General features: G+C 44.0%; 1 protein-coding gene across 1 annotated transcript; it reads left to right on the top strand.

Moving 5' to 3' along the window:
- On the top strand, positions 3204–26477 carry LOC102170417 (cationic amino acid transporter 3). Its single transcript, XM_018063023.1, is given in 13 exon segments — positions 3204–3341; positions 12150–12548; positions 13561–13623; positions 13626–13718; positions 14675–14852; positions 15057–15169; positions 15327–15549; positions 15718–15857; positions 15960–16062; positions 24417–24616; positions 24815–24981; positions 25253–25361; positions 25524–26477. Coding segments are annotated over 12 exon segments (1902 nt in total). The 5' UTR covers positions 3204–3341; positions 12150–12178; the 3' UTR covers positions 25667–26477.

Here is a 27883-nt window from a genome sequence, read left to right as displayed (position 1 = left end):
AGGAAAACAATAAAAGGAGAATGCATAATAATAATAATATAGTGATTAAGCATAGTCAAAGACCTTGAGTTCCTTCTCAAGGGCTACAGACAATATTCTGAGAGCATGCAGATACAGACATTTCCACCAGCTGGAGGAAGTTAACTAACTGATGACCAGAGTGTAGCCATGACAACAGCTGCCCCAGTTCTGAGAACCGTCCTCAAGGAAATGGGAACAAGCTGACCTTGTTACTGAAGATTCAGTTCAGATCAGCTCAGTTGCTCAGTCGTGTCCGACTCTTTGTGACCCCATGAATTGCAGCCTGCCAGGCCTCCGTGTCCATCACCAACTCCCAGAGTTCACTCAAACTCACATCCATCGAGTCGGTGATGCCATCCAGCCATCTCATCCTTTGACAATCCCTTTTCTTCCTGCCCCCAATCCCTTCCGGCATCAGAGTCTTTTCCAGTGAGTCAACTCCTCACATGAGGTGGCCAAAGTATTGGAGTTTCAGCTTTAGCATCATTCCTTCCAAAGAATACCCAGGGCTGATCTCCTTCAGAATGGACTGGTTGGATCTCCTTGCAGTCCAAGGGACTCTCAGGAGTCTTTTCCAACACCACAGTTCAAAAACATCAATTCTTTGGTGCTCAGCTTTCTTCACAGTCCAACTCTCACATCCATACATGACCACTGGAAAAACCATAGCCTTGACTAGATGGACCTTTGTTGGCAAAGTAATGTCTCTGTTTTCATATGCTATCTAGGTTGGTCATAACTTTTCTTCTAAGGAGTAAGTGTTTTTTAATTTCATGGGTGCAGTCACCATCTGCAGTGATTTTGGAGCCTCCCAAAATAAATTGTGACACTGTTTCCACTGTTTTCCCATCTTTTTTCTCATGAAGTGATGGGACCGGATGCCATGATCTTCGTTTTCTGAATGTTGAGCTTTAAGCCATCTTTTTCACTCTCCTCTTTCACTTTCATCAAGAGGCTTTTTCGTTCCTCTTCACAGATTAACTGTACCTAAAACAATCCAGACAGTACTGATCAGCTCACTGATGACCAATTTCAAGATGACTGTCAGAGTGAACTGTGCTGTTTCTGAGTGTATCGCCCTCTCTGAGTCTATAAAAGCTCTTGTGCTGTGTTCAGTCATGTCTGACTCTTTTCAAACTTATGGACTCTAGCCCACCAGGATCCTCTGTCCATGGGATTCTCCAGGCAAGAATACTGGAGGGCATTGCCATGCCCTCCTCCAGGAAACCTCCCAACCTAGGGTTTGAACCCAAGGCTTCTGCACTTCAGGCAGATTCTTCATTGTTTGAGCCACCAGGGAAACCCAAGGATACTGGAGTGGCTAGCCTATTCCTTCTCCAGGCGGTCCACCTGACCCAGAAGTCGAAGTGGTATCTCCTTCGCTGTGGGTGGAATCTTTACTAGGTGAACTACCAGGGAAACCCGTTGAAGCTGTTACTGTCTACTTGTTGGGGTGGGCAGGGGAGTTGACCTTTGGCAGTGGTATAACCCCCCTCCTGCCCATTGCTGGCATTCAAAATAAAGCAGACTTTCCTTCCACCAACCTGTATTCCACTCTCCAGTATGCTTAATGGCTTTTGAGGAGCCAGCAGCCGGACTCTGCTTTTGGTTATGACACGACTGAACTGATTACTTAAAGAGGGTTTAAATGGTCAATTTCCTGTTATTTGTACATTCAGTTCAGTTCAGTTCAGTCGCTCAGTCGTTTCCCACTCTGCGACCCCATAAATCTCAGCATGCCAGGCCTCCCTGTCCATCACCATCTCACGGAGTTCACAAGACTCATATCTATAGAGTCCACGATGCCTTCCAGCCATCTAATCCTGTTGTCCCCTTCTCCTCCTGCCCCCAATTTCTCCCAGCACCAGAGTCTTTTCCAATGAGTGAACTCTACGCACGAGGTGGCCAAAGTACTGGAGCTTCAGCTTTAGCATCATTCCTTCCAAAGAAATCCCAGGGTTGATCTCCTTCAGAATGGACTGGTTGGATCTCTTTGCAGTCCAAGGGACTCTCAAGAGTCTTCTCCAACACCACACTTCAAAAGTATCAATTCTTCGGCGCTCAGCCTTCTTCACAGTCCAACTGTCACATCCATACATGACTACAGGAAAAACCATTGCCTTGACTAGACAGACCTTAGTCGGCAAAGTAATGTCTCTGCTTTTGAATATGCTTTCTAGGTTGGTCATAACTTTTCTTCCAAGGAGTAAGCGTCTTTTAATTTCATGGCTGCAGTCACCATCTGCAGTGATTTTGGAGCCCCCCAAAATTAAGTCTGATACTGTTTCTACTGTTTCCCCATCTATTTCCCATGAAGTGATGGGACAGGATGTCATGATCGTTTTCTGAATGTTGAGCTTTAAGCCAACTTTTTCACTCTCCTCTTTCACTTTCATCAAGAGGCTTTTTAGCTCCTCTTCACTTTCTGCCATAAGGGTGGTATCATCTGCATATCTGAGGTTATTGATACTTCTCCCGGCAATCTTGATTTCAGCTTGTGTTTCATCCAATCCAGCGTTTCTCACGATGTACTCTGCATAGAAGTTAAATAAGCAGGGTGACAATAACAGCCTTGACGTACTCCTTTTCCTATTTGGAACCAGTCTGTTGTTCCATGTCCAGTTCTAATTGTTGCTTCCTGACTTGCGTACAGATTTCTCAAGAGGCCGGTCAGGTGGTCTGGTATTCCCATCTCTTTCAGAATTTTCCACAGTTGATTGTGATCCACACAGTCAAAGGCTTTGGCATAGTCAATAAAGCAGAAATAGATGTTTTTCTGAAACTCTCTTGTTTTTTCCATGATCCAGCGGATGTTGGCGATTTGATCTCTGGTTCCTCTGCCTTTTGGTGGTGGTTTATTCACTAAGTCATGTCTGACTCTTGCGATCCCATGCACTTTAGCTTGCCAGGTTCCTCTGTGTATGGGATTCTCCAGGTGAGAATACTGGAGTAGGTAGCCTATCCCTTCTCCAGAGGATCTTCCCAACTCAGGAATCGGACCTGGTCTCCCGCATGCAGGCAGATTCTTTACCGACTGGGCTATGAGGGAGATGTCATTTGTACATTACCCCAGTTTAAAAACATCTTTGAAAATCCCGTGACGGTAACCACAGACATGTTAAGGGCTGACAGGAACTTTGCAGAAGCTTCCGGTCCCCTCAGCCTCCTCCCGACCCCAACTACCCAGGGGTTAACAGTTGTCTTCTCTGCTCAGGGACTTCCTTCTTTGGTTTTTGGACAAAGGTCAGCTCCTGCGCTGCACGACTTAACCTCAGCCCCCCTGACTGACCCAGTGCTCCAGGCTCTGCTCCAAGGATCCAGTAAGTCTCGGGTCACCCTCTTCGATAGGAGACTGGGTGCTGAGTTCACATCCTCCCAAAGAGACCTCTGCAATCCCAGAGTGCAGGGGTCAGCCCGGCTCCAGCTTGAGGGTGGAGAGACGCATTTTCCAGATGAAAGTAGAAGGAGCTGGGAGCTGTTGTGTTTGTGTGAGAAGAGGAGGGGCTGGGAGAGATGCGATCTATGTCCAAAGGCTCTTCGACCGGTTTTAGACTGGTGCTCACTCAACACTCAGATGACCCTCACATAGAGTTTGTGATTTGGGTACCACTGCCTTCAGTCTCCTGTCTCTTTCTGCCCTCCATGTCTGCTGATGCCTCATCTAGGAGCTGAGAATTTCGCTGAGGACGACTCATTGGTGCTTCATGTTAAGTTACCTTGGAGTTTTGTACACTCAGCAACTCTGTGAAGCTGGCTCTCCTGTTTATCACTGGCATCATTTTTTTTTAAATTGTAGTAAAATACACATAAATTTGCCATCTTCACTATTTTTGAATGAACTGTTCAGCAATATTGGGTGAATTTACACAGCTGTGACACCAATTTGCAGAACTCTTTTCATCTTGTAAAACTGAAACCGGATTTTCATTTACCAATGACTCAGTATTTTTCCTCTCACCCAGGCCGTAGTAAACCACCAATCTATTTCTGTCTCTGTAAATTTGACTATATCAGGTACTTCATAGAAGTGAACCACATAGTATTTGTCTTTTGGAGACTGGCTTTTTATCATTTAGCATATTGTCCTCAAGTCTCTTGTCCTCAAGGGTATTGTCCCTGTTGTAGCATGGGTCAGAATTTCCTGTCTTTTTACTCCTGAATAATATTCCTCTGTAGGCACACATCACTTTCTATTCATCTGTTTTTCGAGGATGGCCATTTGGGCTGCTTTCATCTTTCAGCTATTGTGAACCAAGCTGCTACAAACCTGGGTGTGCAAATGTCTCCTGTGACCTCAGTTTCCGTTCTTTTTGGTGTACACTGAAAAGTGGGATTGCCCAACCAGGATGGTAATTTCAGTTTTGGTTTTTAGGAGGAGCCACCATACTTTATCCACAGCAACTGCAGCATTTTATGTTCCTAACGAGAGGGCTTAAAGGTTCATCAGAAGCATTTGACCAAGAAGGAAACGCATGTCCAGAGAAGTATATGACTTGTACAAGGGCAGAGAGGTGTTCATGGGGCCAAGATGCAAATTATAGCTTCCTGACTCTTTGAATGCTTACCCTCAACCATAATACTCAACTTGAACTTTAGAGTAACATGGACAGAAGCCGCCTGACCTTAACTGGTGTTCACTGAGTCAGCCTAGCCCCGCAGAGCAAGTGTGATGGGGAGACATTCTATGTCCCGAACATTGAAAACAAAGTCTCTCATTTCTGATTCAGAATGAAGATTATTCCTCCCTCCCTTCAGGCACTTGGGAGGCCATCTGTTTTCCCTTTTTCTTTTTCTCCACAAATTTAATAATACTTTATTTTTTTAATTTTTACAAAGTTTTTTTAGTTGGAGAATAATTGATTTACAGTGTTGTGCTGGTTTCTGCTTAAAACAAGGAGGCTCAGTCATAACTATATGTGTATGTCCCCATCCCTCTAGGTCACCACAGAGCTCCAGACTGAGCTCCCCGTGTTCTACAGTGGCTTCCACGAGCTGTCTGTTTCACACACAATCGTGTATAAATGTCAGTGCTCCTCTCTCAGTTCGTCCTACCCTCTCCTCCCTCAACTGTGTCCACAAGTCTGTTCTTACATCTGCATCTCCATTCCTTCCCTACAAATAGGTTGATCTGTCCTATTTTTTTAGATGCCATACATATGCATGATATACAATATCTGTTTTTCTCTTTCTGAGTTTCTTCACTCTGTATAACAGACTCTAGGTTCATTTACCTCACTACAAGTGACTGAGATTCTTTCCTTTTTATGGCTGAGTGACGTTTCGTTATGTGTATGTACCACATCTTCTTTATCCATTCATCTGGCTGTAGACATCCAGGTTGCTTCCATGTCCTGCCTGTTGTAAACAGCACTGCAAAGAACATTCACGTACATGTATCTTTGTGATTTGGTTTGATTTGACTTTGGTTTTTTCAGGGTTTATGCCCAGTAGTGGATTGCCAGGTTGTATGGTAGTTTTATTCCTAGACTGTTAAGGAATGTCCATCCTGGTCTCCATAGTGGCTGTGTCAGTTTACTTTCCCACCAACAGTGCAGAAGAGTTCCCTTCTCTCTGCATCCCTTCCAGCATTTATTGTTTGTAGATTTTCCAATGCTGACCATTCTGACTTCTGTGAGGTGATAGCTCATTGACATGTGGACCCAGTGGGGGAAGGAGACGGTTGAACAAACTGGGAGATTAGGATTGACATGTATACACTACATGTGCAAAACAGATAGCTAATAGGAACCTGCATAAAGCACAGGCACCTCAGCTTGCAGCTCTGAGTTGCCCTAGAGGGTTGGGTTGGGGGACGGGGTGGGAGGGAGGCCCAGCAGGGAGGGGACATATGTATACATATAGCTATTCACTGGGCTTCCTTCCCTTGTGGCTCAGCAGTAAAGGATCCACCTGCCAATGCAGGAGATGCCGGTTTGATCCCTGGGTTGGGAAGATTCTTTGGAGAAGGAAATAACAACCCACTCTAGTATTCTTGCCTGGAGAATCCCATGGACAGAAGAGCCTGGCAGGCTACAGTTCCTGGCGTGGCACAGAGTCAGACACGACTGTGTGACTAAACAGCAACAAAGCTGATTCACTTCTTTCTGTTGCAGAAACTAACACAACATTGTAAAGCAATACACCCGTGGCTGACTCATGTCAATGTATGGCAAAAACCACTACAATAATGGAAAGTAACTAGCCTCCAATTAAAATAAATAATTTTTTTTAAAAATTTAAAAAGAGAACACTCGAATAAAATCAGAAAGGAGGAGATATTATAAATAGTAGTTTAAATATACACAGTCTTATAAGAAATTGCTATGAAAAACTATATGCCAACAAATTGGATAACCTAGAAGAAACAGACCAAATTTTTAGAAGCATCCAACATATCAAGACAAAATCAGAATAAAATAAACAATACGTATAACAAACATGTAAGGAGGTTAAATCAGTGATAAGAAAACTCTCAACACAGAAAAGATAGTTTCACTGGCAATTTTTACAAAACATTTGATTTCTAAAAAAACGTTAAAATGTTGGCTGCACTAGGTTTTAGTTGCTGTGCGTGGGCTTTCTCTCTGATTGTGGTGAGGGGGCTGCTCTTTGCTTTGGTGTGCATGCTTCTTGCGGTTGCTTCTCTTATTGTGGAGCACAGGCTCAGTAGTTGTGGAGCACAGGCTTAGTTGCTCCATACACGTGAAATCTTCCCAGACCAGGAATCGAATCTATATGCCCTGCATTGGCTGGTGGATTCTCATCCACTGTGCCACCAGGGAAGTCAAAAAGTAAGAATATCAACAAACATGAAAAAACTACATTTATTTCTAGACTCCTTCCTTTTACAAGATAATGGAGAAAACTCGTGGTGTGTGTGTATGTGTGTTCCCAAGAGGGTCCCCTCATATCTTTGATGATACCATGATTGAGAATTGCTTCATCCTCTTCCCAGGTCACATGACATTTTCTCGATTGCCCTGTGATTTAGTTTCCATTCTGTCAGGGCTAGCCTGGCTTAGGGATTTGGATTGGTTTCCAAATGCAACCAAAACAGGAAACCCACTGGTCTAAGGCACAGTGATGAGTTCATGTCAAAAACAGGATGCATGGGGGAGGGGGCAGAAGGCAAGAGAGAGACAGAGTGTGATGAAGAAGTGTTTCCATCTGAGACAGAAAAGAGGCAGGAAGAGGAGGTACAGATGGGAGGACTAACATGCTGAAGACTGGGGTGGGGAGGGGAGGAGGGGCGGGGGAGGGGCTGGTTATCAACTGTGAGTCACAGGCCACAGTGAACTCAACATCAATGTAAAATGTTCACATATAATGTAAATACAAAGCACCCAAATTCAGCAATGGATATAGAATTGAGTAATAATTTCAGACACTTTAGGAAGTACACAAAAATGAAAAGTGTTAGTATTTGAGAGATAGAGGTCAGAGGGCTGGGAAGTTAGGGAAGGGATAATGATCAGGACACTCACTTGGAGACACAGGGTAACTGTTGAATGAAAAAGGGAAAAGAACAGGAATGTGAGCATACCTCTGACAGTTACCGCAGTCACCGTGAGATGAATTAAAAACATGGGAAATTATGTTGGAAAGAGGAGAGGGTGGGGAGAAAGCAGCAGAGGTGGACCTGAGTGGCTCTCTCATGAATCATAACAGGAAGAGAGTGCCTGTCAGTTAGGGTTGTCTACTGGGCTTCCCTGGTGCCTCAGTGGTAAAGAATCTGCCTGCCAATGCAGGAGACCCGGGTTTGACCTCTGGGACAGGAAGATCCCCTAAAGGAGGAAATGGCAACCCTCTCCAGTATTCTTGCCTGGGAAACCCCATGGACAGAGGAACCTGTCATGTTACAGTCCATGGGGCCACAAAAGAGTCTGACATGACTGCATGACTAAACAAGAAAATTCTATACAAGGTGATATCAGACATGCCTTTCTCATGGCTTAAGTCTTTGTCCTTACATTATTTTAAACTCTGTATGTTTTCTCCTTTTATATTACACTTGTTTAAAAAGTCAAATGTTTTAAAACCAATGTGGAATTTTTTTCAGTATAATATATGTGGGTTGGATTCCAAATGTCCTGCTGTTGTGAAAGAAGGAAGTGCTCCTTACTACTGAATCCCTAATGCCTATTTTAGATGTCTTATTTTTTTTAATTTAGACTCTCACTTGTTGGCTTCTTCAATTTGAACTATATTCTTTTCATTTTATTGAAGTATAGTTGATTTACAGTTGAGATAATTTCTTCTGTACAGCAAAGTGACTCAGATATACATATATATTGATATATTCTTTTCAGTGACATTTATCACAAGATATTGATTATAGTTCCCTGTGCTATACAGTAGGACCTTGTTGTTTATCTATATAGAATAGTGTGCATGTGCTAATCCCAAACTCCCAGTCCTTCCTTCTCCCTCTCTCTTGGCTATCATATGTGTGGTCTCTATATCTGTGAGTCTCTTTCTGTTTCATAGATAAGTTCATTTCAATTGTATTTTAGATTCCACATATAAGTGGTATCATATGGTATTATTCTTTCTCTTTCTGACTTTCTTCACTAACTATGATAAGCTCTAAGTCTATACTGCTGCAAGTATCATTGTTACATTTTTCATGGCTGAGTTTCATTCCATTGTATGCATGTATGAATATATATGTATGTGTATCATGGCATCTTATCCCATCACTTCATGGGAAATAGATGGGGAAACAGTGGAAACAATGTCAGACTATTTTTTTCGGCTCCAAAATCACTGCAGATGGTGATTGCAGCCATGAAATTAAAAGACGCTTATTCCTTGGAAGAAAAGTTATGACCAACCTAGATAGCATATTCAAAAGCAGAGACATTACTTTGCTGACTAAGGTCCGTCTAGTGAAGGCTATGGTTTTTCCTGTGGTCATGTATGGATGTGAGAGTTGGACTATGAAGAAGGCTGAGCGCCGCAGAATTGATGCTTTTGAAGTGTGGTGTTGGAGAAGACTCTTGAGAGTCCCTTGGACTGCAAGGAGATCCAACCAGTCCATTCTGAAGGAGATTAGCCCTGGGATTTCTTTGGAAGGAATGATGCTAAAGCTGAAACCCCAGTACTTTGGCCACCTCATGGGAAGAGTTGACTCATTGGAAAAGACTCTGATGCTGGGAGAGATTGGGGGCAGGAGAAGGGGACGACAGAGGATGAGATGGCTGGATGGCATCACGGACTCGATGGACGTGAGTCTAAGTGAACTCTGGGAGTTGGTGATGGACAGGGAGACCTGGCGTGCTGCGATTCATGGGGTTACAAAGAGTCAGACACGACTGAGTGACTGAACTGAACTGAACTGATATATATATATTTGTTGTTGTTTAGTCACTCAGTTGTGTCTGGCTCTTTTGTGACCCTATGGACTATATCCTGCAAGGCTCCTCTAACCATGGGATTACACAGGTGAGAATATTGGAGTGGGTTGCCATTCCTTTCTCCAGGAGATCTTCCTGACCCAGAGATTGAACTGGGAACACCTGCGTTGCAGGCAGATTCTTTACATCTGAGCCACCAGGGAACCCTCATCATATTGTAGAAGCATTTAAACTTTATTGCTCTTGGGGCAGATAATCTTGTCCTCTATCCTCCTAGGTTCTCTGTCTAGAGCCTGCAAAGAAGACACATGAAGGGTAGATGAACAGGAGAAAAACTACATCTACAACTACCTTCTGTTTACGTTTCTTGAGGAACGAGGCAGGTGAGGTCTAGGCTAGATATTTACACTAGACTTCTGTTTGCACTTGGAGATGGAAATGCCAGGAACAGGGTAAATAACTGGACTTTGCCTGCTGTGGACGTGTTACTATAACAATCATGGCAGGGACAGAAAGGGGCTAAACCCTGTGTGTGTAAAAGGTCAAGAGGTCACATATTTTCTATCTTTGGGACACCACACATGTGCAGAAAGTCTCCTTGTGGGGCAAAAAGGAGGGGGTGCCATCTCACAGTAGGTGATGTCCAGGCCCTCACAGGCCTGTGTGCTGGAATCCATCTAGAAAAATAGCTTCACACACCTGTCAGGGAGGGTCCTAAGGCAGGGCAGGTGTGGAAAAAGAAGCCAGGTAATTGGCCAAGGTAAACAAAGACGGGAAGAACTGCCCTGCATAGACGATTTAACAGTCTCTTTATGTGGCTCCTCCTCCTTTGGGAGGACACCCACAGCCTTTCTCTTGGGTGTGAGCTCTGCCTGGCTTCTGTCTTAACTAAAGAAACTGTTCCTCTGTGTGCTCCCACACAACTGCGCTGTGTCTCTACTAATAAACCTTTACCATATTTTTAGTTTTTGCCTCCTGGAGAAATGCTTCTTTTTTTTTTTTTTTTTAAACTGGTTACTAGAGCCAGGATAACTTTGTCTCTAGCTTCTAGCCCCCGATGTACTGGCGACTAGGGGTCCTGGTTTTCTTACAGCGTACTCGAGCCCAATTCTTGGGCAGAGAACTAAGCCAGCACTCACGGCTCTCTCTCTCTCTCTGAGATCATTTGGGCCTGAAACCCAGGATTTCAAGGTAAACTGAAGTTTTCTCCAAACTGCTGGCTGAAGACTTCTGACTCTCTCTCTCTCACAGGAAAACTTGTTCTCACTCTCTGCTTTGTTCTCTTTCCAAGACCTACAGAGTTTAACCTAGGTCTGCTCAAAAAAGGAGCCCCAGTTATCATTTTCTTGCCCTTCTCCCCATTTCTCTCATTCTGCCTAAACAACAACACCCAGTCTGTCCCTCACCCAAGAAGAGGTTCCTCATCAACTTTGGGAGAATCACGCCTTGAATCAAGGCACAGCACCTACCACCACAGCCATCAAATTGCTCCCACTTTGTTGTAGCTATTGTTTAGTCACTAAATCATGTGCAACTCGGTGACCCTGTGGACTGTAGCCTGCCAGGCTCCTCTGTCCATGGGATTCTCCAGGCAAGGATACTAGAGTGGGTTTCCATTGCCTTCTCCAGGGCATCTTCCCCACCCAGGGATCGAATCTTTGCCTTCTACACTGCAGGCGGATTCTTTACTGTCTGAGCCCCCAGGGAAGCTCAACCCGGGAGGATTCCCTTCAAAAGCCAGATGGGCCAAGAAAAGGAAAACTCAAGTTTGCTTTAACAATGTCGAGACTTTATTTAAGTTGGGGGTTGGAAAGTGGCCTAAAACTTGGGTCTCTAGATTATAATGCTATCTTACAATTAGATCTTAGTTGCCACAACATAGGTAAAAGGACTGAGGTTAACTCTCCTGACATTCTAAATGACCCCCTTCTAACTTCTCCCAACTCTCAGGGGGAACCCAAGCTTCGCCAATCCTGTTGTTGTTGTTTAGTCGCTCAGTCTTGTCTGACTCTTTGCAATCCCTTTGACTATGGCCTGCCAGGTTCCAGGATTCCTTACTCCTTCAGATTCTGTAATTTTAGGACACTATATTTGTAAAAAGAAAAATTACTAACCATCATCTGACAACTAACAGTTGCCAAAAAACTTCAATTTTTTTAAAAAAAGTCTATATATTGAGGCACAATAAGTGGATGTATGTTTGTGCTTGTACATCTATATTTGAGCAGTTAAGGGAGAGACAGAAAGTGTTTCCTGAGTCTGCAGGTCTTAACTGCCTTCAGCTCCAGACAATCCAGGGATCTCCCAGGGGTCTCAGTGGTAAAGAGTCCACCTGCCAATGTGGGAGACACAGGAGACTCAGGTTTGATTGCCGGGTTGGGAAGATCACCTGGAAGAGATCATGGCAACCCACTCCAGCATTCTTGCCTGGAGAATCCCACAACAGGGGAGCCTGGCAGGCTGCAGTCCAAGGGGTCTCAAAGAGTCAGACAGAGTGAGCATATACACACACCAAACAATCCATATTCCAAGTGGCACATTTTGAGGGAGGCCTAATCCTCTCCACATCACTTCTCTTTAAAAAGCCTTTCCAGTAACTTTGAAACATGTGAGATTTCTTTGGGTTTGAAGAAACCAAAGCTCATAGATGGAGACCTTGTCCCAAGTGTCCTTTACCACCTGCCCCTCATCGCTCCACTGCTCCGTGGAATTGGACTCCCAGGGCCAAGGGTGGGTGGACCTTGCTGATGGCTTCGTGTCTTGTTTCCTCAGCAGATCACAGCTCCTCAACTCCATCCAGGATGCGGTGTCAGGATCTCCACCAGTTTGGTCAGAAGCTGGTCCGCAGGCGGCTCCTGGAGCCCGCCAAAGATTCTGAGAGTCCCACGGCTCCTCTGAACACCCTGAAGCTGGTGGCCTTTGGTGTGGCCAGCACCGTGGGGGTTGGCATGTACATCCTGGTGGGAGAAGTGGCCATGTTCATCGCTGGGCCAGCAATCATCATCTCCTTCTTGGTGGCCGCTGTGTCTTCTGTGTTGTCTGGGCTCTGCTATGCTGAGTTTGGGACACGGGTTTCGTGGACCGGTTCTGCATATCTCTACAGCTACATCAGCGTGGGAGAACTGTGGGCTTTCGTCACTGCCTGGAACCTCATACTGTCCTATGTCGTTGGTGAGAGGATGGGTGGGGGGTAGGTGTGGGGCTGAAGTCTGGGAGACCAGGAGTGGGCGTTTAGGTCTTCGGTTGTGCATGAGAACTGTGTCATCCACTCCGTGAGGGGAGAGGGAAATAACATCAGGAAAAGTCCACAACTTCATTCTCAGCTCTCCCCTGCTTTCCTTAAGTGATGGACCAAGAACCCAGAGGAACGGGCACTGTAGGGAGTGGGTGAGAGGGAGGCATGGCCCACAGGCTTATCCCCTCACCATACTGAAGTCTCTGCTTAGCGGTTGCCTTCATAGAGTTTCCATTAGCCTTTGAACTAAAATTTTAATCCTCATCACCCAGGCAACTTGCTCCCACTTTCCTTGTTTCTTGCATAACTTTGATTTCCCACTGACATTAAATAGTTAACCTATTTTAGAATTATCTGGGTCTATTTTCCCCACCCCATGAAAAGAAGCTCTCTGAGATTTGGTATTTTGTATTTTTTCCCCAACATACATGACTTTGTGAATTTGTTGTTGTTTTTCCATCATTAAATTGTGTCCAACTCTTTGCAACCCCATGGGCTACAGCACGCCAGGCTCCTCTGTCCTCCACTCTCTCCTGGAATTTGCTCAAACTCATGTTCACTGAGTCAGTGATGCTGTCCAACCATTTCATCCTCTGCTGCCCCTTCTCCTTTTATCTTCAATCTTTCCCATGTTGGACACCTTCTGATCTGGAAGGCTCCTCTTCGGTCATCATACCTTTTTGCCTTTTCATGCTGTCCATGGGGTCCTCCTGGCAAGAATACTGGAGTGGGTTTCCATTTCCTTTTCCAGGGCCCATGTTTTGTCAGAACTCTTCACTGTGACCCATCCATCTTGAGTGCTCCCGCATGGCATGGGTCATAGTTTTATTGAGCTATGCTCGCCCTTCACCACGACAATGCTGTGATCCACGAAGGGGTCTTGGTGTATGGGGGAGGGGGGTTCCAATTTATATTTGTCAATGAATGTTCCTTCTTATTCTGCTGCAGTCACAGGCAGTGTGGCCAGGGCCTGGAGCATCACCTTCGACAGCCTGATTGGGAACCACATCTTTATGTCTTAGAGGGAATTTTCTCTTCATATATGCCATACTATCTGGCCAAGTATCCAGACTTTGTCGCCCTGTCCCTGGTGCTGTTGCTCACGGGTGAGGCAGGGATCCAAGTTAGGATGGGAAGACTGTGACGTGGGGTGGTGGGGGAACTAGGGTGGGAAAGGCATGAGGAGGCAGAACTGTGGGAACTAGAAATTAGGGTCTGTGATACGAAAGACAGTAAGTCAAGATGTAGACTGTTGTTTCCCACCCTCGGCATTACTGACCTTCCAGGCTGAAACAGCCTTTGGTGTTGGGGGCTGATGTGTGCACTGCAGGATTTTCTTAATCAATCACTGTCAGGTGTGTAGCATCTTTGGAATTCATTCACTAAACATCTGTGACTCATATTTCCCAAAATGTGCCAATCGGGATGTCTCCAGACATTGCCAAATGTCCCTTGGGAACACAGATCACCCCCAGCTGAGAATTATTTACTTAAAGTGACAAGTTTCTTCCTCTGTACTGAGACATTTTTCAATTAGGAGGAAATTAACATAGCATAAAATTAGCCATTTTATTATTTTTCCTTAGCCTTATTGATATATAATTGACATACAACATTATGCAAGCTGAAGGTGAACATCATGATGATTTGATAGATGTGTATATTATGTGACTGGAGTAGGAAATGGCAACCCACTCCAGTAATCTTGCCTGGAAAACTCCATGGACATAGGAGCCTGGCAGGCTACAGTCCGTGTGTCTCAAGGGGTTTGACACGACCAGTGACTGAGCCCATATTATATGATAATGGCCACAGTAAGAAACTAACCATGTTAAAATATGCAATTCAGTGGTACTTACGGTCAATACGTATAACAATCACCTTCATCTAGCTTCAGACATTTTCATCGCAGCAATAGGACACCCGGTACCCACCGAGCAAAGACAGACTATCCATCTTAATCTCACAGCCCCCTAACCTCTGGAAACTACTAGTCTGCTTTCTGTGTCTATGGATTTGATTTGGCTATCTTGGAATGTCTCATATTCCATCTTTCCCACAGGAGTACTGGTTCTGGTAGCTCGTGAGTCAGTCCTGGTTGGAAAAATATCCACAGGCATCAACCTTTTGGTTCTCAGCTTCATCATCCTCTCTGGCTTCATTAAGGGAGACTTGCACAACTGGAAGCTCACAGAACAGGACTACACATTGAACACCTCTAACTCCGGTGACATCTATAGGTCAGGAGGGTGCTCCTGGTCCTTGTCGTGCTTGTTGGAGCTGGTGCAGAGCTGGGAATCTGGCAGGGACTAAAGAGACCTGGGCTGGTGGATCTGGATAACGAGGTCCTGGAGCCCAGGGCTTGTGGTATTAACTGTGAAGTCCAGCAGAGATGACTGAACACACCTCCCTCATGATCTTTCTTGCTCCTTCTCTCACTGTAGCTTGGGCCCTCTGGGTTCTGGAGGGTTTGTGCCCTTCGACTATGATGGAATTCTCCATGGCGCAGCTCTATGTTTCTACTCGTTTGTGGGTTTTGATGACATTGTCACTAAAGGTAACTGGTCATTTTGTGCCCCATCAGGGGATTGGGCTGCCCCTGGGCATAGGGGTTGATAGAAGATTTTTTAAAGCTCTTGAAAGTTTAGAGGAAAGTGGATTTTGTGCTGTGCCATCAGTGTTTTCCTAAGCTGAGATGTTCACCCACCCTGCAGGGGAAGAAGCCCCAAATCCTCATCGCTCCATCCCCATCAGCGTCATGAGCACGGTCTTCATCTGCTTTCTGGCGTATTTTGGTGTCTCGGCGACTCTCACCCTCATGGTGCCCTACTACCAGATTCAGCCTGACAGCCCCTTTCCGCAGGCTTTCATCCATGTTGGGTGGGGCCCTGCTGGATATGTCGTGGCTATTGGCATCCTCTGTTTTCTTTTATACAGGTCAGTGTCAAGGCCTTCTCTCCATGAACTGTCAGATGCTCAGGTGTTTCAGCCCTTGGGATTGAGAGACGAGAGGGGAAGACCCCTTACCAGGTAGACTAGGGAGCCAGAGCCCTGGTCTCTCCTGCTTCTCAACATCCCCACCCATGTTCCCACCGTCCCTTCCAGACTGCAGAGCTCCTTGTTCCCCGTGCTTCAGTTGATCCAGGAAATGACAGAGGATGGGCTCCTTTTCCAAGGACTTGCCCGAACCCATGCCCGCACGAAGATCCCCATCATGGCCACCGTGTCCTCTGGAATTCTCGCAGGTGAGCAAGAGAATTCACTCCTCCTCTGATCCCTTTGCTTATCTGGGTACATCCAGTGGTTTCTCCATGCCGACCCCCACCTCGTTTGTGCCCTCATTCTAGGGATCATGGCGTTGCTCTTTGAGTTCAGTAATCTGGTGGACCTCATGTCGATTGGACACCTGCTGGTTTACTCCTTGGTGGCGCTTTTTGTCCTTGTCCTCAGGTGAGACTCCACTGCACCATGACTGGGGCTCTTTCATTCCTAAAGACTAAATGGCAGTTTGTCCTCTTCAGGTTTTTTTTTTTTTTAATTGGAGGCTAATTAGTTTACAATATTGGAGTGGTCTTTGCCATACATTGACATGAATCAGCCATGGGTTTACACGTATTCCCTATCCTGAATTCCCCTCCCACCACCCTCCCCATCCCATCCCTCTGGGTCATCCCAGTGCACCAGCCCTGAGCACCTTGTCTCATGCATCGAACCTAGACTGGTGATCTGTTTCACATATGATAATATACATGTTTCAATGCTATTCTCTCAGATCATCCCACCCTCACCTTCTCCCACAGAGTGCAAAAGACTGTGCTATACATCTGTGTCTCTTTTGCTGTCTCATATATAGGGTTATTGTTACCTTCTTTCTAAGTTCCATATATATGTATTAGTATACTTATTGGTGTTTTTCTTTCTGCCTTACTTCACTCTGTATAATAGGCTCCAGCTTCACCCACCTCATTAGAACTGATTCAAATGTATTCTTTTTAATGGGTGAGTAATATTCCATTGTGTATATGTACCGCTGCTTTCTTATCCATTCGTCTGCTGATGGACATCTAGGTTGCTTCCATGTCCTGGCTATTGTAAACAGTGCTGCGAAGAACATTGGGATACATGCATCTCTTTCAATTCTGGTTTCCTCGGTGTATATGCCCAGCTGTGGGATTGCTGGGTCATATGGCAGTTTTATTTCCAGTATTTTAAGGAATCTCCACACTGTTCTCCATAGTAGCTGTACTAGTTTGCATTCCCACCAGCAGTGTAAGAGGGTTCTCTTTTCTCCACACCCTCTCCAGCATTTATGGCTTGTAGACTTCTGAATAGTAGCCATTCTGGCCAGCGTGAGTTGGTACTTCATTGTGGTTTTGATTTGCATTTCTCTGATAATGAGTGGGGTTGACCATCTTTTCATGTGTTTGTTAGCCATCTCTATGTCTTCTTTGGAGAAATGTCTGTTTAGTTTTTTGATCCACTTTTTGATTGGGCCATTTACATTTCTGGAATTGAGCTGCAGGAGCTGCTTGTACATTTTTGAGATTAATTCTTTATCAGTTGTTTGTTTGCCATTCTTTTCTCCCATTCTGAAGGCTGTCTTTTCACCTTGCTTATAGTTTCCTTTGTTGTGCAAAGCTTTTAAGTTTAATTAGGTCCCATTTGTTTATTTTTGCTTTTGTTTCCATTACTCTGTGAGGTGGGTCATAGAGGATCCTGCCATGATTTATGTCGGAGAGTTTTTTTTGCCTATGTTCTCCTCTAGGAGTTTTATACTTTCTGGTCTTACATTTAGATCTTTAATCCATTTTGAGTTTATTTTTGTGTATGGTGTTAGAAAGTGTTCTAGTTTCTTTCTTTTACTAGTGGTTGAACAGTTTCCCTAGCATCAGTTGTTGAAGAGATTGTCTTTTCTCCATTGTATAGTCTTGCCTCCTTTGTCAAAGATAAGGTGTCCATAGGTGCGTGGATTTATCTCTGGGCTTTCCATTTTGTTCCATTGACCTATATTTCTGTCTTTGTGCCAGTACCATACAATCTTGATGACTGTAGCTTTGTAGTATAGTCTGAAGGCAGGCAGGTCAATTCCTCCAGTTCCATTCTTCTTTCTGAGGATTGCTTTGGCTATTCGAAGTTTTTGTATTTCTATACAAAATAATTGTGAAATTATTTGTTCTAGTTCTGTAAAAAATACTGTTGGTAGCTTTTAGGGATTGCATTGAATCTATAGATTGCTTTGGGTAGTATACTCATTCTCACTATATTGATTCTTCCAATCCATGAACATGGTATATTTCTCCATCTATTTGTGTCTTCTTTGATTTCTTTCATCAGTGTTTTTTTTTTTTTAATGTTCTATATATAGGTCTTTTGTTTCTTTAGGTAGATATATTCCTAAGTATTTTATTCTTTTCATTGCAATGGTGAATGGAATTGTTTCCTTAATTTCTCTTTCTGTTTTCTCACTGTTAGAGTATAGCAATGCAAGGGATTTTTGTTTGTTAATTTTATTCCCTGCAACTTCAGCATATTCATTGATTAGCACTACTAATTTTCTGGTAGAGTCTTTAGGTTTTCTATGTATAGGATCATGTCATCTGCAAACAGTGAGAGTTTTACTTCTTTTCCAATCTGGATTCCTTTTATTTCTTTTTCTGCTCTGATTGCCATGGCCAAAATTTCCAAAACTATGTTGAATAGTAGTGGTGAGAATGGGCACCCTTGCCTTGTTCCTGACTTTAGGGGAAATGCTTTCAATTTTTCCCTGTTGAAGATAATGTTTGCTGTGGGTTTGTCATATATAGCTTTTATTATGTTGAGGTATGCAAGTTCTCTTTCTATTTTCTGGAGAGTCTTTTTTTTTAATCATAAATGGATGTTGAATTTTGTCAAAGGTTTTCTCTAAATCTATTGAGACAATCATATGGTTTTTATCTTTTAATTTGTTAATGTGGTGTATTACATTGATTGATTTGTGGATATTAAAGAATCCTTGCATTCTTGAGATAAAGCCCACTTGATCATGATGTATGATTTTTTTAATATGTTGTTGGATTCTGTTTGCTAGCATTTTGTTAAGGATTTTTGCATCTATGTTCATCAGTGATATTGGCCTGTAGTTTTCTTTTTTCGTGGCATCTTTGTCTCATTTTGGTATTAGGGTGATGGTGGCCTCATAGAATGAGTTTGGAAATTTACCTTCCTCTTCACTTTTCTGGAAGATTTTGAGTAGGATAGGTGTTAGCTCTTCTTTAAATTTTTGATAGAATTCAGCTGTGAAGCAATCTGGACTTTTGTTTGCTGGAAGATTTCTTTTTACAGTTTCGATTTCAGTGCTTGTGATGGGTCTGCTAAGATTTTCTATTTCTTCCTGGTTCAGTTTTGGAAAGTTATACTTTTCTAAGAATTTTCCCATTTCTTCCAAGTTGTCCATTTTATTGGCATATAGTTGCTGATAGTAGTCTCTTATGATCCTTTGTATTTCTGTATTGTCTGCAGTGACTTCTCCATTTTCATTTCTAATTGTGTTGATTTGATTCTTCTCCCTTTGTTTCTTGATGAGTCTGGCTAATGTTTGTCACTGTTATTTATCTTCTCAAAGAACCAGCTTTTAGCTTTGTTGATTTTGGCTATGATCTCCTTTGTTTCTTTTGCATTTATTTCTGCCTTAATTTTTAAGATTTCTTTCCTTCTACTAACCCTGGAGTTCTTCATTTCTTCCTTTTCTAGTTGCTTTAGGTGGAGAGTTAGGTTATTTATTTGACTTTTTTCTTGTTTCTTGAGGTGAGCCTGTATTGTTATGAACCTTCCCCTTAGCACTGCTTTTACAGTGTCCCACAGGTTTGGGGTTGTTGTGATTTCATTTTCATTCATTTCTATGCATATTTTGATTCCTTTTTTATTTTTTCTATGATTTGTTGGTTATTCAGAAGCGTATTGTTTAGCCTCTATATGTTGGAATTAAAAAAATTTTTTTTCCTGTATCTGACATCTAATCTTACTGCATTGTGGTCAGAAAAGATACTTAGAATGATTTCAATTTGTTTGAATTTACCAATGCTAGATATATGACCGAGGATGTATTCTATCCTCAAGAAGGTTCTGTGTGCACTTGAGAAAAGGGTGAAATTCCTTGTTTTGGGGTGAAATGTCCTATAGATATCAATTAGGCCTAACTAGTCCATTGTGTCATTTAAAGTTTGTGCTTCCTTGTTAATTTTCTGTTTAGTTGATCTATCCATAGGTGTGAGTGGGGTATTAAGGTCTCCCACCATTATTGTGTTACTCTTAATTTCCCCTTTCATACGTGTTAGCATTTGCCTTACATAGTGAGGTGCTCCTATGTTGGATGCGTATATATTTATAATTGTTATGTCTTTTTCTTGGATTGACCCTTCGATCATTATGTAGCATCCTTCTTCGTCTCTTTTCACAGCCTGTGTTTTAAAGTCTTTTTTATCTGATATAAATATCTCTACTCCTGTGCGTTTTTTTGTTTTTGGTTTCCATTTGCGTGAAATATCTTTTCCCAGCCCTTCACTTTCAGTCTGTATATGTCCCTTGTTTTGAGGTGGGTCTATTTTAGACAGCATATATAGAGGTCTTCTTTTTGTATCCATTCAGCCAGTCTTTGTCTTTTGGCTGGGACATTCAACCCATTTATATTTAAGGTAATTATTGATAAGTATGATCCCGTTGCCATTTACTTTGTTGTTTGGGGTTCGAGTTTATAAATCGTTTCTGTGTTTCCTGTCTAGAGAAGATCCTTTAGCATCTGTTGGAGAGCTGCTTTGGTGGTGCTGAATTCTCTCAGCTTTTGCTTGTCTGTAAAGCTTTTGATTTCTCCTTCCTATTTGAATGAGATCCTTCCTGGGTGCAGTCATATGGGTTGTAGGTTTTTCTCTTTCATCAGTTTAAGTATGTCCTTCAGGCCATTCCCGTCTGGCCTGGAGAGTTTCTATTGAAAGATCAGCTGTTATTCTTACGGGAATCCCCTTGTGTATTATTTGTTGTTTTTCACTTGCTGTTTTTAATATTTATTTTTTGTGTTGGATCTTTGTTAATTTGATTAATATGTGTCTTGGGATGTTTCACCTTGGGTTTATCCTGTTTGGGACTCTCTGGGATTCTTGGAATTGGGTGACTATTTCTTTATCCATTTTAGGGAATTTTTCAACTATTATCTCTTTAAGTATTTTCTCATGGCCTTTCTTTTTGTCTCTTCTGGAACTCCTATGATTCAAATGTTGGGGAATTTCACATTATCCCAGAGGTCCCTGAGGTTGTCCTCATTTCTTTTAATTCTTTTTTCCGCTGTGCTTCATATATTTCTACCATTCTATCTTCTACCTCACTTATCCTATCTTCTGCCTCCTTTAAACTACTGTGGGTTCCCTCAGAGTGTTTTTGATCTCATTTATTGCATTATTCATTATTGAGTGACTCTTTTTCATTTCTTCTAGGTCCTTGTTACACATTTCTTGCATCTTCTCAATCCTTGTCTCCAGGCTATTTATCTGTAACTCCATTTTATTTTCAAGATTTTGGTTCATTTTTACTATCACTTTTCTGAATTCTTTTTCAGGGAGACTCCCTATTTCCTCCTCTTTGGTTTCGTTTGGTGGGCTTTTATCATGTTCCTTTACCTGCTGAGTATTTCTCTGCCTTTTCATCTTAATTAGGTTGCTGTGTTTGGGGTGGCCTTTCTGTATTCTGGCAGTTTGTGGTTCCTCTTTATTGTGGAGATTCCTCTCTGTGGGTGGTCTTGGACATGCAGCTTGTCAGGGTTTCTTGGTTAGGGAAGTTGTGTCGGTGTTCTGGTGGGTGGAGCTGGATGTCTTCTCTCTGGAGTGTAATGAAGTGTCCAGTAGTGAGTTTTGAGAAGTCTGTGGGTTTGGTGTGACTTTGGGTAGCCTGTATACTGAAGCTCAGGGCTATGTTCCCGCGTTGCTGGAGAACATACGTGGTATGTCTTGTTCTGGAACTTATTGGCTCGTGGGTGGTGCTTGGTTTCAGTGTACGTATGGAGGCTTTTGGATGATCTCTTATCAATGAATGTTCCCTGGAGTCAGGAGTTCTCTGGTGTTCTCAAGTTTTGGGCTTAAGTCTCCCGCCTCTGGTTTTCAGTCTTCTTCTTACAGTAGCCTCAGGACTTCTCCATCCATACAGCACTGATGATAAAACTTCTAGGTTAATGGTGGAAACATTCTCCACAGTGAGGGACACCCAGAGAGGTTCACAGAGTTACATGGAGACGAGAAGAGGGAGGAGGGAGATGAGATGACCAGGAGGAAAAGAGGGGGCAATCAAAAGGGGAGAGAGCAAGCTAGCCAGTAAACAATTCCCTATGTGCTCTCCACAGTCTGGAACCCTCAGAGAGCTTCACAGAGTTACACAGAGAAGAGGAGAGGGAGGAAGGAAATACAGGTGAGCAGGAGGAGAAAGGGGGGAATCAAGAGGAGAGAGATAGATCTAGGCTGTATTCTGTTCCCTAAGTGTTCTCAGCATCCTGGAACACACACAGAGATTTACAGAGTTGGGTTGAGAAGAGAAGGGGGAGAGAGGAGATAGAGGTGACCTGGGGGAGAAAATGGAGAGTCAAAAGGGGGAAAGTGTAATCAAGCCAATAATCACACTCCTAAGTAAAAATGGGTACTGAAGATTGGATTCTTAAATGTACAAAATTGATAACAAATACCATAAAGCAAAGATTAAAAATCTAGAGTAGAGGTTAGACTCTCAAAAATACAATATCATTTTAAAAAATCACAAAATATATAAGAAATATATATATGAAGTTTGTTTTCAAAATAGGGTTTGTGTTTTTTTGCAATGTAATAGTAATTTGTAAAAATGAATATTAAAGGAGTAATAGAGGAATTTAAGTGACTTCCTTGGTGGCTCAGATGGTAAAGCGTCTGTCTACAATGCGGGAGACCCAGGTTCGATCCCTGGGTTGGGAAGATCCCTGGAGAAGGAAATGGCAATCCACTCCAGGACTATTTGCCTGGAAAATCCCATAGACAGTAGAGCCTGGTAGGCTAGAGCCCAATGGGTCGTAAAGAGTTGGACACAACTGAGCGACTTCACCGTAGAGGAATTTTAAAAAAGGAAAAAAAAATCTTTAATTAAAAAGAATGGTAATAGTAAACATATATCTATCTAGGAGTTTCTCTGGAGCTGTTGCAGGCAGTGTAGGGTCAGTTCAGTTTCAGGTAGTTCCCTGTTCCAGCTTATATTTCTCAAGATCTGTAGGCCCCTTCCAATGTAGTCAGTGTTAACAACAGGGATTTTAATCTGTTGCACCTGTCACTTCCAAAGCGGTTCCCTGTGTTTATTTGGCTTCTTCTGTTTGCAGGTCTCTTCAGTGTCTAATTTCTGACCTGACACAAGGGGGCGAAGGTGGTCTCTTGTTTAGGCTCACTTGTTCAGTGGTGCTGTGGGGAGGGAGGAACATTGCAAACAAATATCACAGAGGTGTGTGGGGCGTGCTCACAGTGTCTCGGCCACACAGAGTTTGCCCCTGCTCATGGCGTGTGTGCTTTCCCAGTCTACACTGCTCAGGCTTCAGGTTGCTCTGCAGGGAGCAGGCCCTGGGTTGCATGCACTTCTCAGGTTCAGGTTCTCAGGTATTCCACAAAAGCACAGACTCTGTTGGGCCTGCGTTTGTGCCCTTCCATGATCCGAGCAGCTCAGGAGACCAGGTGCTTGGAGAGCACACTGTCCTAATGTGCGGTGCATCTTATCACCTCCCCAGTTCCAGACGCTTGGTTTCTCAGGCACGCCCATCTCCGGTGGGTGGTGTGCCTTTTCTGGGGAGCTGATCTCTGGCTGCGACCCTCCCGGCAGATGTTACCCTCCGAGAATCTCAGGAAGTCTTGGTTAGAAACTGGAAGCCTCTTTGCAGTTTGATAGGGGATGCCCTCTCTGGGGCCGAGATTGCCCCTCTCCGGCTCTGGCTGCCCCCCACCTGCCTCCAGCTGGGGATGGCCGGTCTGAATACCAGAGCTCTCCTCTGGTATTCGCTCAGTCCTTTGTTCTGTGAGCAGGCTGGCAGTGCCTTAGGTTTGGGCTTTTCGAGGGATAGTTCTCTCTCTCTCTCTTTTTTCCCTCTCTCTCTCTGGCTATTCCACAGTTTAGGTTTCCGTCTCATGTTAGCTCCCTCAGATTGCCCTCAAGGCATTCAGGCATGGTCCTTACCCTAAGCAAGGCAGCCAGCTCATCCCCATTCAGTCCCTGCTTGCTGGTGGTGGAGAAAAGCGTCTGGGGTACTTCTCCTCTGGGAGTTGCCATTAGGGACGTAACATGTGGGTTTTATTTATTTTTCCTCCTGGTTTTGTTGCCCTCTGAGATTCCAAAACTCCCCCAGACCCGCCAGTGAGAGGGTTTCCTGGTGTTTGGAAACTTCTCTTTTTAGAACCCCTTCCCGGGACGGATCTCTGTCCCTATTTTGTCTCTCTTTTTATCTTTTATATTTTGTCCTACCTCCTTTTGAAGACAATGGGCTGCTTTTCTGGGTGGCTGGTGGCCTCTGCCAATGTTCAGAATTTGTTCTGTGGAGTTTGCTCAGAGTTCAAATGTTCTTTCAATGGATTTGTGGTGGAGAAAGTGGTCTCCCCGTCCTATTCCTCTGCCATCTTGGCCTCACACCCCCCTCACCCTCCCACCCCCCTACCCCCCACCCGCCACCTCCTTCAGCCTTCTAAAGTCCTGCTCTGCTTAAGGCAGGAAAGTGATGCATTAGGATATCTGTTTTTGAATGAGTAGGGACTGCTGTTAATATTCCTATAATATCTCTAATTCAGATACCAGCCAGACTGGAATTTAAGCAAGAATGAGAAAACAGAAGACAAAATTCAGATGAAGCCTCTAGTCAAGGAAAATCCTCTGGACTCTGAACCTGAAGCAGGAAGCTCAAAGACTTTCAAGAGTCTGTGGTTGCCTGTGAGCAGCAGCCCTACCCAGAAATCCACCCAGATGGTCTATAGATGTGCCTTCCTGCTTGGTGAGCACTGGGACGTCTCTTTGGTCATATTTTGAAACTGACAGGATGGAGTGAGAGTGTGTGTTTTGTCAGTGGAGGAGTCTTGCAGATATGATGACCCTTCCTGATACTGGTGGTTTCAGGGAGGGATGTGACCCAAGGTCCTGACGTCTTTGTCTTCTGGGTCCAGCCTGTTCTCCTCCTCCTTGACCCTTGCAGTTCTCCTGCTGATTGTCCTGAGCCTGATTCTGGCCCAATGGCCCAGCCAGGTGTTCTCTGGAGACCCCGTGCTCACAACAGTGGCTGTGCTGCTGCTGTTGTTCATCACTGGGGTCACGGTCATCATTTGGAGGCAGCCCCAGGACCCCTCTCCTCTTCCATTCAGGGTAAGTGAGCTGATGTGTCCAAAGTGTCCTCCTTGGGTGAATGAGGTCTGTGTCCTTTGATGGCAAAATGTCCTTTCCTGGACAGGGAATGAGGGGAGTTACTGAAACCAATGGACTCTTCCCTGATCCACCCTCAGGGCTTTGCATACACAATCTCAGTAGGCACTGAATGCACAGCCCGAGGAGGACAGGAGCCTCCTACCCACGTGGGGTAGGGGTCCCCTTTAAGACACCTGGGCTGTGTTCAGGGATGAGCTGCCTCTGCCCACAGGTCCCTGCTCTGCCTGTCCTCCCACTGGTCAGCATCTTCGTGAACATTTACCTGATGATGCAGACGACCTCTGGGACCTGGGCCCTGTTTGGCATCTGGAATGCCATTGGTAAGTTGCTTTCTGGGATAAAGAGGTTTCTCGAATGACTGAACCCAACATCTTCCTACTATTTCTCCCCACACTGTATCAGATGCCATAGAAGGTCTACTGGGCATTTGGAAGTGAGGAGAGCACCTACATTTCCTTCTCATCGTCTCATCTCCCTTCTAGGATTTCTCACATACTTTGGATACGGGATCCAACACAGCCTGGCAGGGAACAATCATCAACAGCCACCAGCCACCAGCCACCAGCCACCAGCCTCCACTTCCCAGACTCTTGACATAAACATCCCTGGTGCTGAGTCATCTTAACCACAGGAAGTAGATGCTGCATGGAATCCCTCCATGCCCTGGCGGATCTGCTGGTGCAAGGGACACTGTGAGCCTCGGTAGAGTGTGAAGGTGGAGGCATCTAAAGCACTGTATTTATTGCTTGTGGAGAAAGTGACTGGACCATTGTGCAATTTTCGGTAAACTTTTAAAAGTATGCTATACATAATTATAAGTGCATGCTCCATAAGTGTGAGCAAGATGAATTTTCATGAACAAAGTACCACAAAGTAAGCAGCAACCAGAGGAAGAAATAAATTATTATGGGCATATTAGAAGCACCTTCTTGTACTTATTTCTAACGAAAATACAGAGACTGCCCCATTGGAAGGAAACTCAGGTGAGGACAAATTATGTGAAGAGTTATACTCCAGGGACTTCCCTGGCAGTCCAGCGGCTAATACTCTACGCTCCCAGTGCAGGGGGCATGGGTTCGACCCCTGGTTGGGGAACAAAACCCTGCATGCCCAATGGTGTAGCCAAAAAAAATTTGGTTTAAGAATGACTGACTTTCCTCCCCTAGCTTCCCATTATTAAAATGCAGGTGGACCACATGGGCAAGAGAATCTCTGGTTGCAGGTGGGTCACTCAAGCAAGACAGTGTTTTGGAGAAAATAGGAAGTCAGCAGGCTTGCAACAATGGAAAAATGACCGTGACTTCCTGCCTTAACGATTAACTGAGATTGTTTCCCTTTAAAGATGGTCATGGCTGAGTAGAACTGTCATGGATACAAGTCCACCTTTCCTCAGATCACTGGCTTTTCTGAATAAAGTATCTTTCTGCTCAATGAAACCTTGCCCCATGATTTATTGTCTGTTGAGCAGCAAGTGACTGAATCTGCATTTGGTTAGAAATCTAACTCCGGGTGCAGAATAGCCAATGGGTCCATATGGGTCACCATGTCTCTGAGTTAATATGCTCAGGGTGAATCTTCTATCTTCAGGAGCAAAGAGTGAAAATGGTTATTTATAGTTAGGATGGCCTAATGCTGGAGCTTGGGCTGTTGCATATTTTAAAGCATTTATAACTTTACGGCTTTTGTCATTTGTTCAGTGGGTCTGGTTGGGTAGACTTTATTAAGGCACAGAGAGATTGGACAATGTGGAAAAAACTAGGTACCAAATTCCTGTAAAATTGTGTTGTTGATGTTCAATTGCCAAGTCATGTCAGACTCTGCGACCTCATGGACTGCAGCATGTCAGGCTTCCCTGTCCTTCACTATCTCCTGGAGTTTGTTCAAACCCATGTCCACTTAGTTGGAACCCCCCTGAGGGATTTCTTTATTCTGAGAATTGAAAAAGTCAGGATTCTCTCAATTCTTTCAGAATCAATCAGTAAGCCTGTCTTAGTGATGTGTGTGTTTACAAAGTCAAGTCTCACCCTTTGTGACCCCATGAACTGTAGCCTGCCAGGCTCCCCTGTCCATGGGATTCTCCAGGCAAGAGTACTGGAGTAGGTTGCCGTTTTCTCTTCCAGGGAATCCTCTAGATGCAGGGATCAAACTGGTGTCTTCTGCTTGGCAGGCGGATTCTTTACCACTGAGCCACCTGGGAAGCCGATGAGAAGGGAGTTACTCATCCTTATCTTCAAAACAGATGTTCTTTACCCCAAGGGTTAAATTAGATGAGCTATGAGGGTTGAACAATGCAGCCTTGGTTCACACAAAGTTCAGGCTGAACCATGGATAAGCCAAATTGACTTCCCCTCAATATGTGAACATTTTCTCCATCATCAGCAGATAAAAATCTTAGAACTCCATGATCCAGTAATTCTACCTCTGAAGATATACCTGGAAGAGTTGAAAGCACACTCTAGAAGAGATATTTGTACACCCATGTTCACAGCACCACTGTTCACAATAACTAAAGCATGAGAGCAATCCAAGTGCCCACTGACTGAGAAATAGATAAGCCGATGTGGCAAGCACAAATAATAGAGTATTCTTCATCATTAAAAAGGAAGGGGATCCTAACACATGCTACCACATGAAGGAACCTCATGAACTCATTCTTCTAAGTGAAATAAACCTGACAGGAAAGGACAAATATTCTGTGATTCCACTTAAATGGAGTATCTGGAGTGGTCAGATTTATCAAGACAGAGAGGAGAAGGGTAACTTCCAGGAACTGGTGGAGGAGAAATAACTCAGCTGGAATTCCATCACCTCCACTACCTTTGTTCATACTGATGCTTCCCGA

The sequence above is a fragment of the Capra hircus genome, chromosome 18 (genome assembly GCF_001704415.2).
Source record: "Capra hircus breed San Clemente chromosome 18, ASM170441v1, whole genome shotgun sequence".
NCBI classification, from domain to species: domain Eukaryota; kingdom Metazoa; phylum Chordata; class Mammalia; order Artiodactyla; family Bovidae; genus Capra; species Capra hircus.
Note: the sequence above shows the minus strand (reverse complement) of the source record. Positions and strands in the feature narration are given on the sequence as shown.